The 11,467-nt window shown below is 40.7% G+C and overlaps 2 protein-coding genes across 4 annotated transcripts; one reads left to right on the forward strand and one right to left on the reverse strand.

Annotated features, from left to right (window-relative positions):
• The first annotated feature begins 23 nt into the window (after positions 1-23).
• LOC101169947 (uncharacterized) lies at positions 24-7,634 on the forward strand. Of its 2 annotated transcripts, none has more exons than XM_011478267.4 (10): positions 24-188; positions 265-342; positions 460-492; positions 3,732-3,818; positions 3,907-3,989; positions 5,846-5,931; positions 6,737-6,817; positions 6,902-6,985; positions 7,072-7,125; positions 7,196-7,634. In XM_011478267.4, exons 1-10 carry the CDS (start codon positions 126-128, stop codon positions 7,216-7,218), a joined length of 672 nt encoding a protein of 223 aa, XP_011476569.1. In that variant the 5' UTR covers positions 24-125; the 3' UTR covers positions 7,219-7,634. The 2 variants fall into 2 exon arrangements, with proteins under 2 accessions (XP_011476569.1, XP_020561026.1); XM_020705367.3 differs by having other exon boundaries at positions 81-188; positions 6,902-6,979; positions 7,196-7,373.
• On the reverse strand, positions 7,354-11,335 carry c8h17orf75 (chromosome 8 C17orf75 homolog). Of its 2 annotated transcripts, XM_078951553.1 has the most exons (10): positions 10,965-11,335; positions 10,598-10,672; positions 10,071-10,196; positions 9,821-9,951; positions 9,676-9,734; positions 9,449-9,568; positions 9,161-9,225; positions 8,914-9,053; positions 8,730-8,833; positions 7,354-8,531 (listed from the first exon to the last, which is right to left on the reverse strand). In XM_078951553.1, exons 1-10 carry the CDS (start codon positions 11,105-11,107, stop codon positions 8,316-8,318), a joined length of 1,179 nt encoding a protein of 392 aa, XP_078807679.1. In that variant the 5' UTR covers positions 11,108-11,335; the 3' UTR covers positions 7,354-8,315. The 2 variants fall into 2 exon arrangements, with proteins under 2 accessions (XP_078807679.1, XP_078807680.1); XM_078951554.1 differs by lacking the exon at positions 10,598-10,672 and having other exon boundaries at positions 10,965-11,311.
• Positions 11,336-11,467: the final 132 nt, after the last annotated feature.

An 11,467-nucleotide genomic window follows, 5' to 3' on the forward strand; every position in this document is an offset into this window, starting at 1 on the left:
AGTGTAAAGAGACTCCAACCTGTGCGAGGAGGAAGTGACACCACACATCCACGCCGACGGAGGTTTAAGTGACTGGCTGCCACGGCGAGGCGAGGGGGGCTGATCTGCTTCTTCTGGAGGCCACCATGTCTGTTGATGGGACCCGTTTACTGTTTGAAGGGTTTCTGCAGAAAAGGAAAGATACTCTGGTAAGTTAGAGAAACCTGTTTGCGTTCAGCTCACAAAGAGGACACATCCATTTTGCTCCCTTTGTTCTACTTAAAGAAACTGATGTGGGCCACGTACTGGTTCAGGCTTCAGAACACGACCCTGTTCTTCTACAATGAGAAGAACTGCGATGCTGTGAGTAGAAATGAACTTTCATCCCAGCTAGATTTGGGATAAAATCAGAGCCACAGCCTCATTTGAAGGATTTTCTGAACGATTGCTTTTATTTTGGCTTCACTGTTGTCCTCACAGTCTACCTTGAAAGGTTATTACTACATTTACAAAGTAAGTGGCTCTTTTTTTATGTATCCTTTTGTGTCCTGTACTGTAAGATTTATAGTTTCTTTTCAGTTTCAAACAAAAAATACGGACAGAAAAAGTTATTTTTAAACTACAGATATTTAAGCTATGAAGTCAAGGCGATTGGAAAATAAAGGATGATGCGTTCTTGAAATAATTACTCTTAATCATACATAAACATTTCTTATATATATAGTACACACAACACATTGATTCTATTAAATGTGATTGTAAAAGAGTTTCATTAACTGCTTGAATGGGGAAAAGTACATATTTATAAGCCCACTTGAAAAACTTTCACATCTTTAAACTTTTTATTGGTGATTGATTTCACTTTTGTAGTCAATTCTAATTCATTTTAGTATTTTAACACAAATAAATAATTGTTCAGAGGGGATGTTAAGATGTGCCACATTTATATAATGATTACTTTCAATGCAACTTTTCAGATTTTCGGCAAACATGTACATACAGTGGGGCAAAAAGGATTTAGTCAGCCACCAATTGTGGAAGTTCTCCTACTTAAAAAGGTGAGAGAGGCCTGCAACTTTCATCATAGGTATTCCTCAACTATGAGAGACAAAATGAGAAAGAAAATCAAGAAATTCTTTGTCTGATATTTAAAGAATTTATTTGTAAATTATGGTGGAAACTAAGTATTTGATCACCTACAAACAAGATTTCTGTCTCTCACAGACCTGCTTCTTCTTCTGTAAGGAGATCCTCTGTCCTTCACTCGTTACCTGTATTAATGGCAGCTGTTTGACTAGTTATCTATATAAAAGACACCTGTCCACAGCTTTAAACAGTCACACTCCAAACTCAACTATGGCCAAGACCAAAGAGCTGTCTAAGGCAGTGTTTTTCAACCAGTGTGCCGCGGCACACTAGTGTGCCGTGGGAGATGGTCAAGTGTGCCGTGGAAAATTGCCCTCATTAACTGATCTAAAAACATTAACCATCTCCAGGAAATCAGCTCTTTGTTCATCCAAACAGGTCCTGATAAAAACACTGAGTAGTTAGGAATAAGAAAGATCATAAAATACTTATTTCTTTGTGTTTATTTGATTCTATTAAAGACATTTTGATAAAATGACGGCACCGCGATTTACCTGCAGCTATAACTGTTTTCTGAAAAGTCCCGCAGCTTTTACTGTCTCCACGACTCCACCAATCATTCTTGAAGGCTTTATCACATGTCATCAGTCTGACCAATCAGAAGTGTTTAAAGTCTAAACTTCCTTGTTCCAATTTAGCTCATAACTCACTCATTTCCAACAAAAATAGCAGCTAAAGCTCGTCTTTAGCGGTGTAGCTTTCCACAGAATCCGGTATCAGACCGTGGAACAAGTGAACAAAACCATGAAGCTCAGAGACGCAAGTGTTTCTGCCGTTTTCTCGCCGTATTCACACTACATCTCCCATGATGCATTGGCTTAAAGGGACAGCGCCTTAGCGTACAATGAGTCGTCCTTGTTACACGGATTGAAACCACAACGAACATACAGTTTGTATGTAACTTAACTTTTATTACATCTTTTAGAAAAAACATCCTAACTTCCTGCTTTTTCTGCCACAATTATCACAAAAATGCACGTCAGATTGCCGGGGGGGGGGGGGGGGGGGGGGGGGGGCTGTAGATCAAAACAGACTATGAGTTTCTGCTTTTTTTTGGGGGGGGGGGGGGGTGCTGGTGTGCCGCGGGATTTTTGTCAAGGTTAAAGTGTGCCGTGGCTCAAAAAAGGTTGAAAAACACTGGTCTAAGGACACCAGAAACCAAATTGTTGACCTGCACCAGGCTGAGAAGACTAAATTTCCAAAAGGTAAGCAGCTAGGTGTGAAGAAATCAACTGTGGGAGTAATGTTTAGGAAATGGAAGACACACAAGACCACTGATAATCTCCCTCCATCTGGGGCTGCCTGCAAGATCTCACCCGGTGGGGTCAAAATGATCACAAGAACGGTGAACTTAAATCGTAGAACCACACGGGGGACCTAGTGAATGATATGCAGAGAGCTGGGACCAAAGTAGCAAAGACTACCATCACTCTACAGACTCAAATCCTGCAGCACCAGACGTGTCCCCCTGCTAAAGCCAGTACATATGCAGGGCCATCTAAAGTTTGCTAGAGAGCATTTGGATGATCCAAAAGAGGATTAGGAGAATGTCCTATAGATGTAACCAAAATGGAACGTTTTTTCTAAGAACTTTACTTGTGTTTGGAGGAGAAACAATGCTGAGTTGCATCCAAAGACAACTATACCAACTGTAAAGCATGGGGGTGGAAACATCATGCTTTGAGGCTGATTTTAGCAAAGGGACCAGGACCTGTGGAGAGGAAAGAATGAGTGAGGTCATATATCGTCCTTCCATTAGCAAAGGCGTTGAAGATGAAACATGGCTGAGTCTTTCTGCGTGACAACGATCTCAAACACACTGCCCGGGTAACGAAGGAGTGGCTTCGTAAGAAGCATTTCAAGGTCCTGGAGTGGCCTAACCAGTCTCCAGATCTCAACCCCATAGAACATCTTTGGTGGGAGTTGAAAGTCTGTGTTGCCCAGCAACAGAACCAAAAACCTTCACTGCTCCGGAGGAGATCTGGATGGAAGAATGGGCCAAAATACCAGCACCCGTTTATGAAAACCTTGTGAAGACTTACAGAAAACATTTGACTGCTGTCATTTCCAACAAAGGGTATATAACAAAGTATTGAATTGAACTTTTGTTATTGACCAAATACTTATTTTCCACCAGTATTTACAAAAGAAATCTTTAAAAATCAGACTGTGATTTACAGGATTTTTTTTTTCTCATTTTGTCTCTCATATTGGAGGTATATCTATAATGAAAATTGCAGACCTCTTTCATCTTTTTAAGTGGGAGAAGCTTAACATTGGAGGCTGACTAAGTACTTTTTTTGCCCCACTGTAACAATAAATTTGACAGCTGTTTCTATAAATTAAACACAAAGATAAAAAGGAAAACTTTTTTTTTTCAAACTTGTTGACTTTCTTTTATTTCTGTTTTTTTGTCTTGTTTTGTAAATGTTTTATGCTGTGATTTGATCTAAAATGTTGCTGTGAGAAATGATTATTGTCTTATTTTTGTGTACAGTTGTTAACTGCTAGGACTTTTTTTTCTCAATTCCTCCATAGTCTGAGCCCATACTGGGTCCACAAGAGGAAGGGCTTGTTCTGTGTCTAACCAGCTTTTCTTGATTCAGGTACAATCAGTGCGAGAGGTTCCAAAAGCTTCCAAGAAGCACTTTCTGTTTGAAATCATCTTGGCAAATGGGAAGAGCAAAATGTTGGTGAGTCAGACCTTCAGGGAGTTAACAATAGTGTTTCAATGTGGTCACTGAACTTTGTGTATGTGTGTTTGTGTGTGTGTGTGTGTAGGCAGCAAAGACAGCAGCTCTCAGAGAGCAATGGATTGAGCACCTTTGGGAAGCCATGCGCCTGTCTACCTCTGCAGGAACACTGTAAAATGAGAAAGGCTTTTTCGTTTGTACAGCTCACTAGTTAATTGTTTTGTTGTTGTTTTGGGGGAAATACATCTTGATGATTCTTCCTATGTGGGTTTTACACCGTAGTTTTATCCTTGATAATGAAATGTCTCATGGATCGGGCCCATATGCAGATAATACACTGACCAAAAATATAAATGCAACACTTTTGTTATTGCTGCCATTTTTTATGGTATGAACTCAAAGATTTGAAACATTTTCTACATACACAAAATAACCAGTTCTCTGAAATATTGTTCACAAATCTGTCTAAATCTGTGATATTGAGCACTTCTCCTTTGCCAAGACAATCCATCCCACCTCACAGGTGTGCCATATCAAGATGCTGATTAGACAGCATGATTATTGCACAGGTGTGCCTTAGACTGGCCACAAGAAAAGGCCACTCTGAAATCTTCAGTTTTGTTTTATTGAGGGGGTCAGGGGACTCAGACAACCAGTCAGTGTCTGGTGTGACCGCCATTTGCCTCATGAAGTGCGACACATCTCCTTCGCATAGAGTTCATCAGGTTGTCTATTGTGGCCTGTGGAATGTTGGTCCACTCTTCTTCAATGGCTGTGCGAAGTCACTGGATATTGGCAGGAACTGGAACACGCTGTCATATCCGCCGATCCAGAGCATCCCAAACATTGTCAATGGGTGACATGTCCAGTGAGTATGCTTGCCATGCAAGAACTGGGATGTTTTCAGCCTCCAAGAATTGTGTACAGATCCTTGCAACCTGGGACCGTGCATTATCCTGCTGCAACATGAGGTGATGTTGTTGGATGTACGGCACAACAATGGGCCCCAGGATCTCGTCACGGTATCTCTGGGCATTCAAAATGACATAAATGAAATGCACCTGTGTTCGTCGCCCATAACATATGCCTGCCCATACCATAACCCCACCACCACCATGGGCTACTCGATCCACAACATTGACATCAGAAAACCGCTCACCCACACGATGCCACACACGCTGTCTGCCATCTGCCCTGAACAGTGTAAACCGGGATTCATCCGTGAAGAGAACACCTCTCCAACGTGCCAGACGCCATCGCATGTGAGCATTTGCCCACTCAAGTCGGTTACGACGACAAACTGGAGGGAAGTCGAGACCTCGATGATGACGACGAGCATGCAGATGAGCTTCCCTGAGACGGTTTCTGACAGTTTGTGCAGAAATGCTGTGGTTATGCAAACCGATTTTTTTTTTTTTTTTTTTTTTTTTTTTTCCAGCAGCTGTCCGAGTGGCTGGTCTCAGACGATCTTGGAGGTGGACATGCTGGATGTGGAGGTCTTGGGCTGGTGTGGTTACACGTGGTCTGCGGTAGTGAGGCCGGTTTGATGTGCTGCCAAATTCTCGGAAACGTCTTTGGAGACGGCTTATGGTGGAGAAATGGACATTCAATTCCCTAACAACAGCTCTGGTGGACATTCCTGCTATCAGCATGCCAATTGCACGCTCCCTCAGAACTTGCGGCATCTGTGGCATTGTGCTGTGGTACAACTGAAGATTTCAGAGTGGCCTTTTCTTGTGGCCAGTCTAAGGCACACCTGTGCAATAATCACGCTGTCTAATCAGCATCTTGATATGGCACACCTGTGAGGTGGGATGGATTGTCTTGGCAAAGGAGAAGTGCTCAATATCACAGATTTAGACAGATTTGTGAACAATATTTCAGAGAACTGGTTATTTTGTGTATGTGGAAAATGTTTCAAATCTTTGAGTTCATACCATAAAAAATGGCAGCAATAACAAAAGTGTTGCATTTATATTTTTGTTCAGTTTATTTTAAACAGACCAACCTTCTTCTTACTGTCACAGCATGACGCTGCTGCCTCCCATGCAGACGACTCCTCTTACTCCTCAGCAAATCTACCCTGAAACCAGGATCTACGAGGAGCACAGCTGTAAGTTGAATATCCAATAGTGATCTATTTCACTAGGATCCTTAACCTTTGTGCCATCCTGGGATCTTTAACATTGGGAGTGGAGTCATCTAGACCCCGCAAGACAGTGCACTGAACCTTTTTTCTTCAATGATTTGTGATCTTCACTGGTGTCCATGGATTACATGAAATCCTCTTCACCTTTATCCACCTTTGTCACAGTATGGAGAACACGTCAATGTAAGGGTGGGGTCATCTAAGATAGCACAAGGGTTAAACTATGACTGGGTTTCCCTGTGCCTCCCTCTGTCAGGAAGGGCATCCGACGTAATAACCAGTAAAACCTGGCAGAATATGCCTATATGTGAACAACAAATACACATGTGCCCACAAATTAGCATTTTGTGGTCACAGTATCGTATTTTGTAGGGGCAAATTTAGATTCTTTTGCACACAAAATTTGTATTTTGTGGCCACAAATTAGTAGGAAGAGTTGAGGATACTAAAATACAAATTTGTGCGCACAAAGTGCTAATTTGTGAACACGTAATGCTACAGTGTGGCCAAAAAATGCTTATAAAATGCCCATTTGTGACAACCAAATGCTAATTTGTGTATATAAAATACTAAATTGTGGTCACAAAATACTAAATTCTGGTAATAAAATGCTAAATTGTGACCACCAATAACCGATTTGATTTTTTTTTTTTTTGTCTTTTGAATGTTACGCCCAGGGCTTCATATTTTTTCTCTCTAGAAGGGATCTGAATGGTTGCAGCGTCACGCTGTTGCCCCTTCTGATCCTGATTTTCTCCTCCTTTTTCAGATCACCCCGAATCTCATTCCAGTGAGTTCAGTGGTGAAGATCACCAATCAGATGGAGACTATGATCACTTACCTTGCAGAGGTTTAGTAGAAAAATTCATCAAGTACATTTCCTTTCTTAAAAGCGCTTGCTGATCTCTGAAGTCAAATCATCTTCTGTTGTCAGCCATTCAGAAGATCAGCACTCCAACAAAGATGGATGATGTGTATGATTCTCCCAGATCTTACTTTAAAAAGACTGAATGTGAGGGTGAGTCAAAGTTCAGTTTTTAATGTTCTTTAACAAACAAAAAAAAGCAGAAACTCATTGTTTGGTGTGAAATCTGTTTTCTTCAGATCCCACTTATGACGTCCCGACCTGTCATTTAAGGAAGACTTTTTGCACGACGGGTAACTCCAACCACAGAGTTCCCTCAAATATCTCCCGACGTTTGCTTAAGGATTTAATGTTTCTTTGCAGTTTCAGAGGAGGAAACCCAGTGAAGGAATCGAGATGCAGATCCAACATGCCAACATCCAACATGTCTTCTCGTGTGTAGAGAGGACATTTCCTTTCACTAACTAAACTGTCACATCTACATCTTTTTGTTTTGGAGGAGAAGAAAAGTGGAAGTCATGTGTGTTGACTTAACAACAAAGCCCAAGTCGTTGTTTATTTGAGTTCAAACTCTACAGGAAATCACAGTCAGTTGTATAATTACACACATCACACATCACACATCAGTTATATTGTGACACTCCACCTGGGTCACAACTCCAAAATATACAGCAACAAGATGATATTGCTCTATTATATACTTTGGCCTGAATTTAAAGAGAATGATTTGAGCTTAATGTAAAAAATATGACTCTTATTGAGTGAAATAAAATCCTGACATGAGAAGAAAGAATGCTATTTACAATAGGAGTTCATCCTTTAATGTTGTTCTACACTTTAATGTTCTGGCTAGACTTTTAGATGAAACTTGTCCACAATTTGTTTAAATGTAGTGAAAAGTCCCACAGTTCGCTGTCAGTTAATGTAAACAAGAATGAATTCATGTTTTAAAAAGAAAAAACAAGACACCCAAACATCACAACGTATCTACAAGACAGCAGGATTTAAATAGACATTGAAAACAACCTTATAATATTAATATTTATAGATTGAAAACAGATATGATGGTGCAGAGTTTAGTCTGAAATACTTGAAAAGTAGGCGACTACAGGAAAGCTGAAGGAGCATGCTATTTGGACTTTAGATAGGAAAGAGTAGATCTACTAATCTGAGCAGATGCTGTCATTTGGATCTTTGTTAGGTCAGACATATTTGGTTCAAAGCACAAATGTGGGAAAACTATACAACTAGATTTTTAGTTCTAAAATATCCAGTTTTATTTATTTTTTGTAGTTACCCCAAAGATATGATCCACTTAGATTCTGAAGTCCTTCCCAAATCCCTCAGACTTTATTCATATATTATATATTAATATACAGTGTAGTGATGTTACCTTTTTTTTATTGCTGTACAACTTTTTCTCTCAGAAAATACTTTTGAAGGACTTTCTCACCGATGACATATTCTTTTTATACTGATGGAGTCAGGCTTGGGCCTGGTTCTGCTCACTCAGGAACTCCTCCAGAACTGTTATGATGTTGCAGGCTTCGGGTAAATCGCTGTGCTCCGCTCTGGCGTTCTGCAGCAACACGTCGCCGTTACCGCAAGTCTGAAGGAACTGGCAGCACCGAAACAAGGCGTAGTGACTCATCTCCGCCTGCCTCACAAAGCGCTTCAGGCTGTTCATGTCCTGGATGGCCTGCAGAGTAGCAGGTGATGGATGATGAGAGAGGAAGCAGAAGTGGGAGTGGGAAATAACGATTATTGGGGACATAAAACATTAATAAACCAATAAAAAAATTTCTGTTTATGTTTATTGATAACTTCACCTTAGGACAAAAGTTAATGAATAAAAAATGCTTAAAATGCTGTGACTTATTTGGTCGCTTTCCCTCACCTTGAGTTTGAAGTTCTCCAGTATCTGTCTGAGCAGGAAAGGGTTGCAGCGCTCTGCTGCATTTAGAAAGGCCTGGATCCATTCATCGCAGAAGCGATTAGTAACTTAAGGCACAGAACAGCAGCGTTAAATCCCAACCATACACACATAGCGTGTGTGTCCCAGTAATTTTTTTTTTTTTTACCAGTGTTTGTGAACGTTGGGGGGCTGGTGGAGCAGTCAATCACAAGGTCAGACTGCGTGTCCTCTGACATGGCTTTGCACAGAGAGGCAGATGTGGTGTCCTGCTGGGACAGGCCCTGCAAACTGGCTGCTTTAATGAAACTGGGACAACAACAAAAATCAATAAAAATTGAGCTGATGCAGTGTCCTAAAACGATAAATATATATCTTGATATTTGTGATATTTATTTTAAGTCAGATCTATTTACCTAAACACATCGGCTTTTGTCTTCTCGTCTGAATTGATGACTTCTACATGCGTGTGACTCAGAGCCTGGAGGAAAACAAAAGTTTAGCATTTGAAAAACATACAGACAGACACACAGCTATGACTGGACTGCATTGAAGTGTTTGATGGTAAATTTTAGAGATCACAGTTGTACTTTAATGTTCATAAAAATGTGTGCATCTTGTAGATAAATTTAGGTTGTTTCCAAACCCTATTATAACTATAGCACAAGAATGTGTACTTGCACTGGAAGTTTAGAAGGACTCACAGCATGCAACAGAAAGGTAATGTTGTTCTGGACCAGTTGCACCAATCGATAAATGTGCATCACCGACTCCTCGTACCACCGGCTCAGATAGGGACGCACCTCTGTCTCCAGGTTCTGCAGCTGCAACAAACACAGTTGGTTTGTAACCTTTTTTTAAAATTCAATGTAATAATGTTTGTATATTTTCTTTTGTGTGTGTGTGTGTGTGTGTAACTGCACTGCCATACCTCTGGGGTCTGAAGGCTGCTATGCAGTCCTTGCACATATTTGTCGAGCTCCAATCGAAATGTGTTAGCAGTTAAAGAATGCTGCTTTTTTTTGGATAAACTCAAACAATGTAAGAATTGAAGATGGATTAAAAATACCAAGGATATAAGTTCAGTCCTTTCTCTGACCCCCCCAAGAAGCAGATGACATATCCGTTTCCATCAGCATCTGGCTGTTCTGGAGATTTTTCCTGCTCAAGGAGACAGCAGTAGCAGCCGACTGCCTGCTCTGGAATACTGAGAAGTAAACGATAAACATGAGTTTCCATATTCATTCTTTCATGTCATGTTTGTGGGAAAACAAGTTAGGCATTTTTAAACTAAAAAAATCTGTTTGCAAAATTAAAAATAAATACCTAAGCTCCACTGTAGCAATGTTGCCCATTCCTCCAAGAAGAGCTCCTTTGCTCAGCCTCCTTGAAATGTAGGTCCGCAACTCTGGTTCTGCCTCTGACGGCAGGCTGCTGTCAATCAGAGTCAGGCTGTGGATGAAACTTCTTGTTAGAAAAGAGGCACAACCGATGATTCTGAAGGTCAGTTCAACAGGAAGAAATGGAAGAAGCAGATGAATTAGAAAATGCACAACACGTGACTGAGTCTGAAGCTTTTCCACGACACTGTTCCAAAAGCATTCAGAGATTGATAACTCCACTAAACGCCTGGAGATGAGACACCATCCACACGATCAGACCGTCCAGGACAAGGAAACTCATCAGCACACCAATGATCAATCAGGACAAAATCATGAGCAAAGACATGATTGATTCTGTGATGATCGGGTTTCCAAAAGCAGCCCGTGGATGCACGAATGCAGAACAGAGAAAGCCACAGAGAAGCAACCACTGGAAGCAGGTGGAGGGGAAGCATGTGGCTCCTTTGTTACCTAAAGTCTTCCAGAGTTGTTGTGGAGTCTGCACGGCTCTGGCTCCATGCCACATTTTCCTCAGAAGCTTCAGATCTAAGAATCATCACGTGGTTAGGTTTTCACAGATTAAATCGAGATCATCTCCACAAATGTCGCCACCAGATAGAACAGACAAAACAGCTGGAGGAATAATCGAGCTCACGAGGATTTCCTGTTTGCATTGAAAGTAAAACTGTTAATTGAAAACATGTTTTAATATTGGTTACATTAAGTTACAAGTTTTTAATTTTCCTCACGCATAAATAAGCTGTCCTCCGAACTAAATTACAGAAAATGAGAAGGACTTCAAAGCAGAATGGAGAGAAACGTGAATTTGAATCATTACCTTGAGCCTTGATAAAGGTAGATGGCGTAATAGCAGTAAAGCTGAGCCTTCTGGCTGTAGCCAGAGATTTCTTCAGAATCAAAGTCATCTCTGTCCTCCACGTCAATTGAATCTTGGAACGACGATGTTTGGGAGGTAAACATTGTCTTTCTGTGGCACAAGGGAAGCTTCAGTCGATTAAATTCGTAGTTTCGAGAACGTGTCAAAAAGCTACGCTTTGTTATTTTAAAAGAATCAGTAACACACGCGCAGTAATATTTAGCTGTTGACGATTACAGCAACTGCCAAGAGGGATGGTCTGATAGGCTCTTATTCGTTTACCTGCCGAATGGGCATGCCCTATGTACACCTTAAAAATATTTCCGACGTACGCATTTGTCTTCTTTACAAAGGTTCCTCGGCTTTTTCTTTACTTAGATACGTTTGCTTAAAAATTAAAAATATATACATATGTATATATTTCTTTTTAATATATGTGTAACCGAATTGACTTTAATAGCAAC

The sequence above is a fragment of the Oryzias latipes genome, chromosome 8, assembly GCF_053564925.1.
Source record: "Oryzias latipes strain Hd-rR chromosome 8, Olatipes_Hd-rR_3.1".
Lineage (NCBI taxonomy): Eukaryota > Metazoa > Chordata > Actinopteri > Beloniformes > Adrianichthyidae > Oryzias > Oryzias latipes.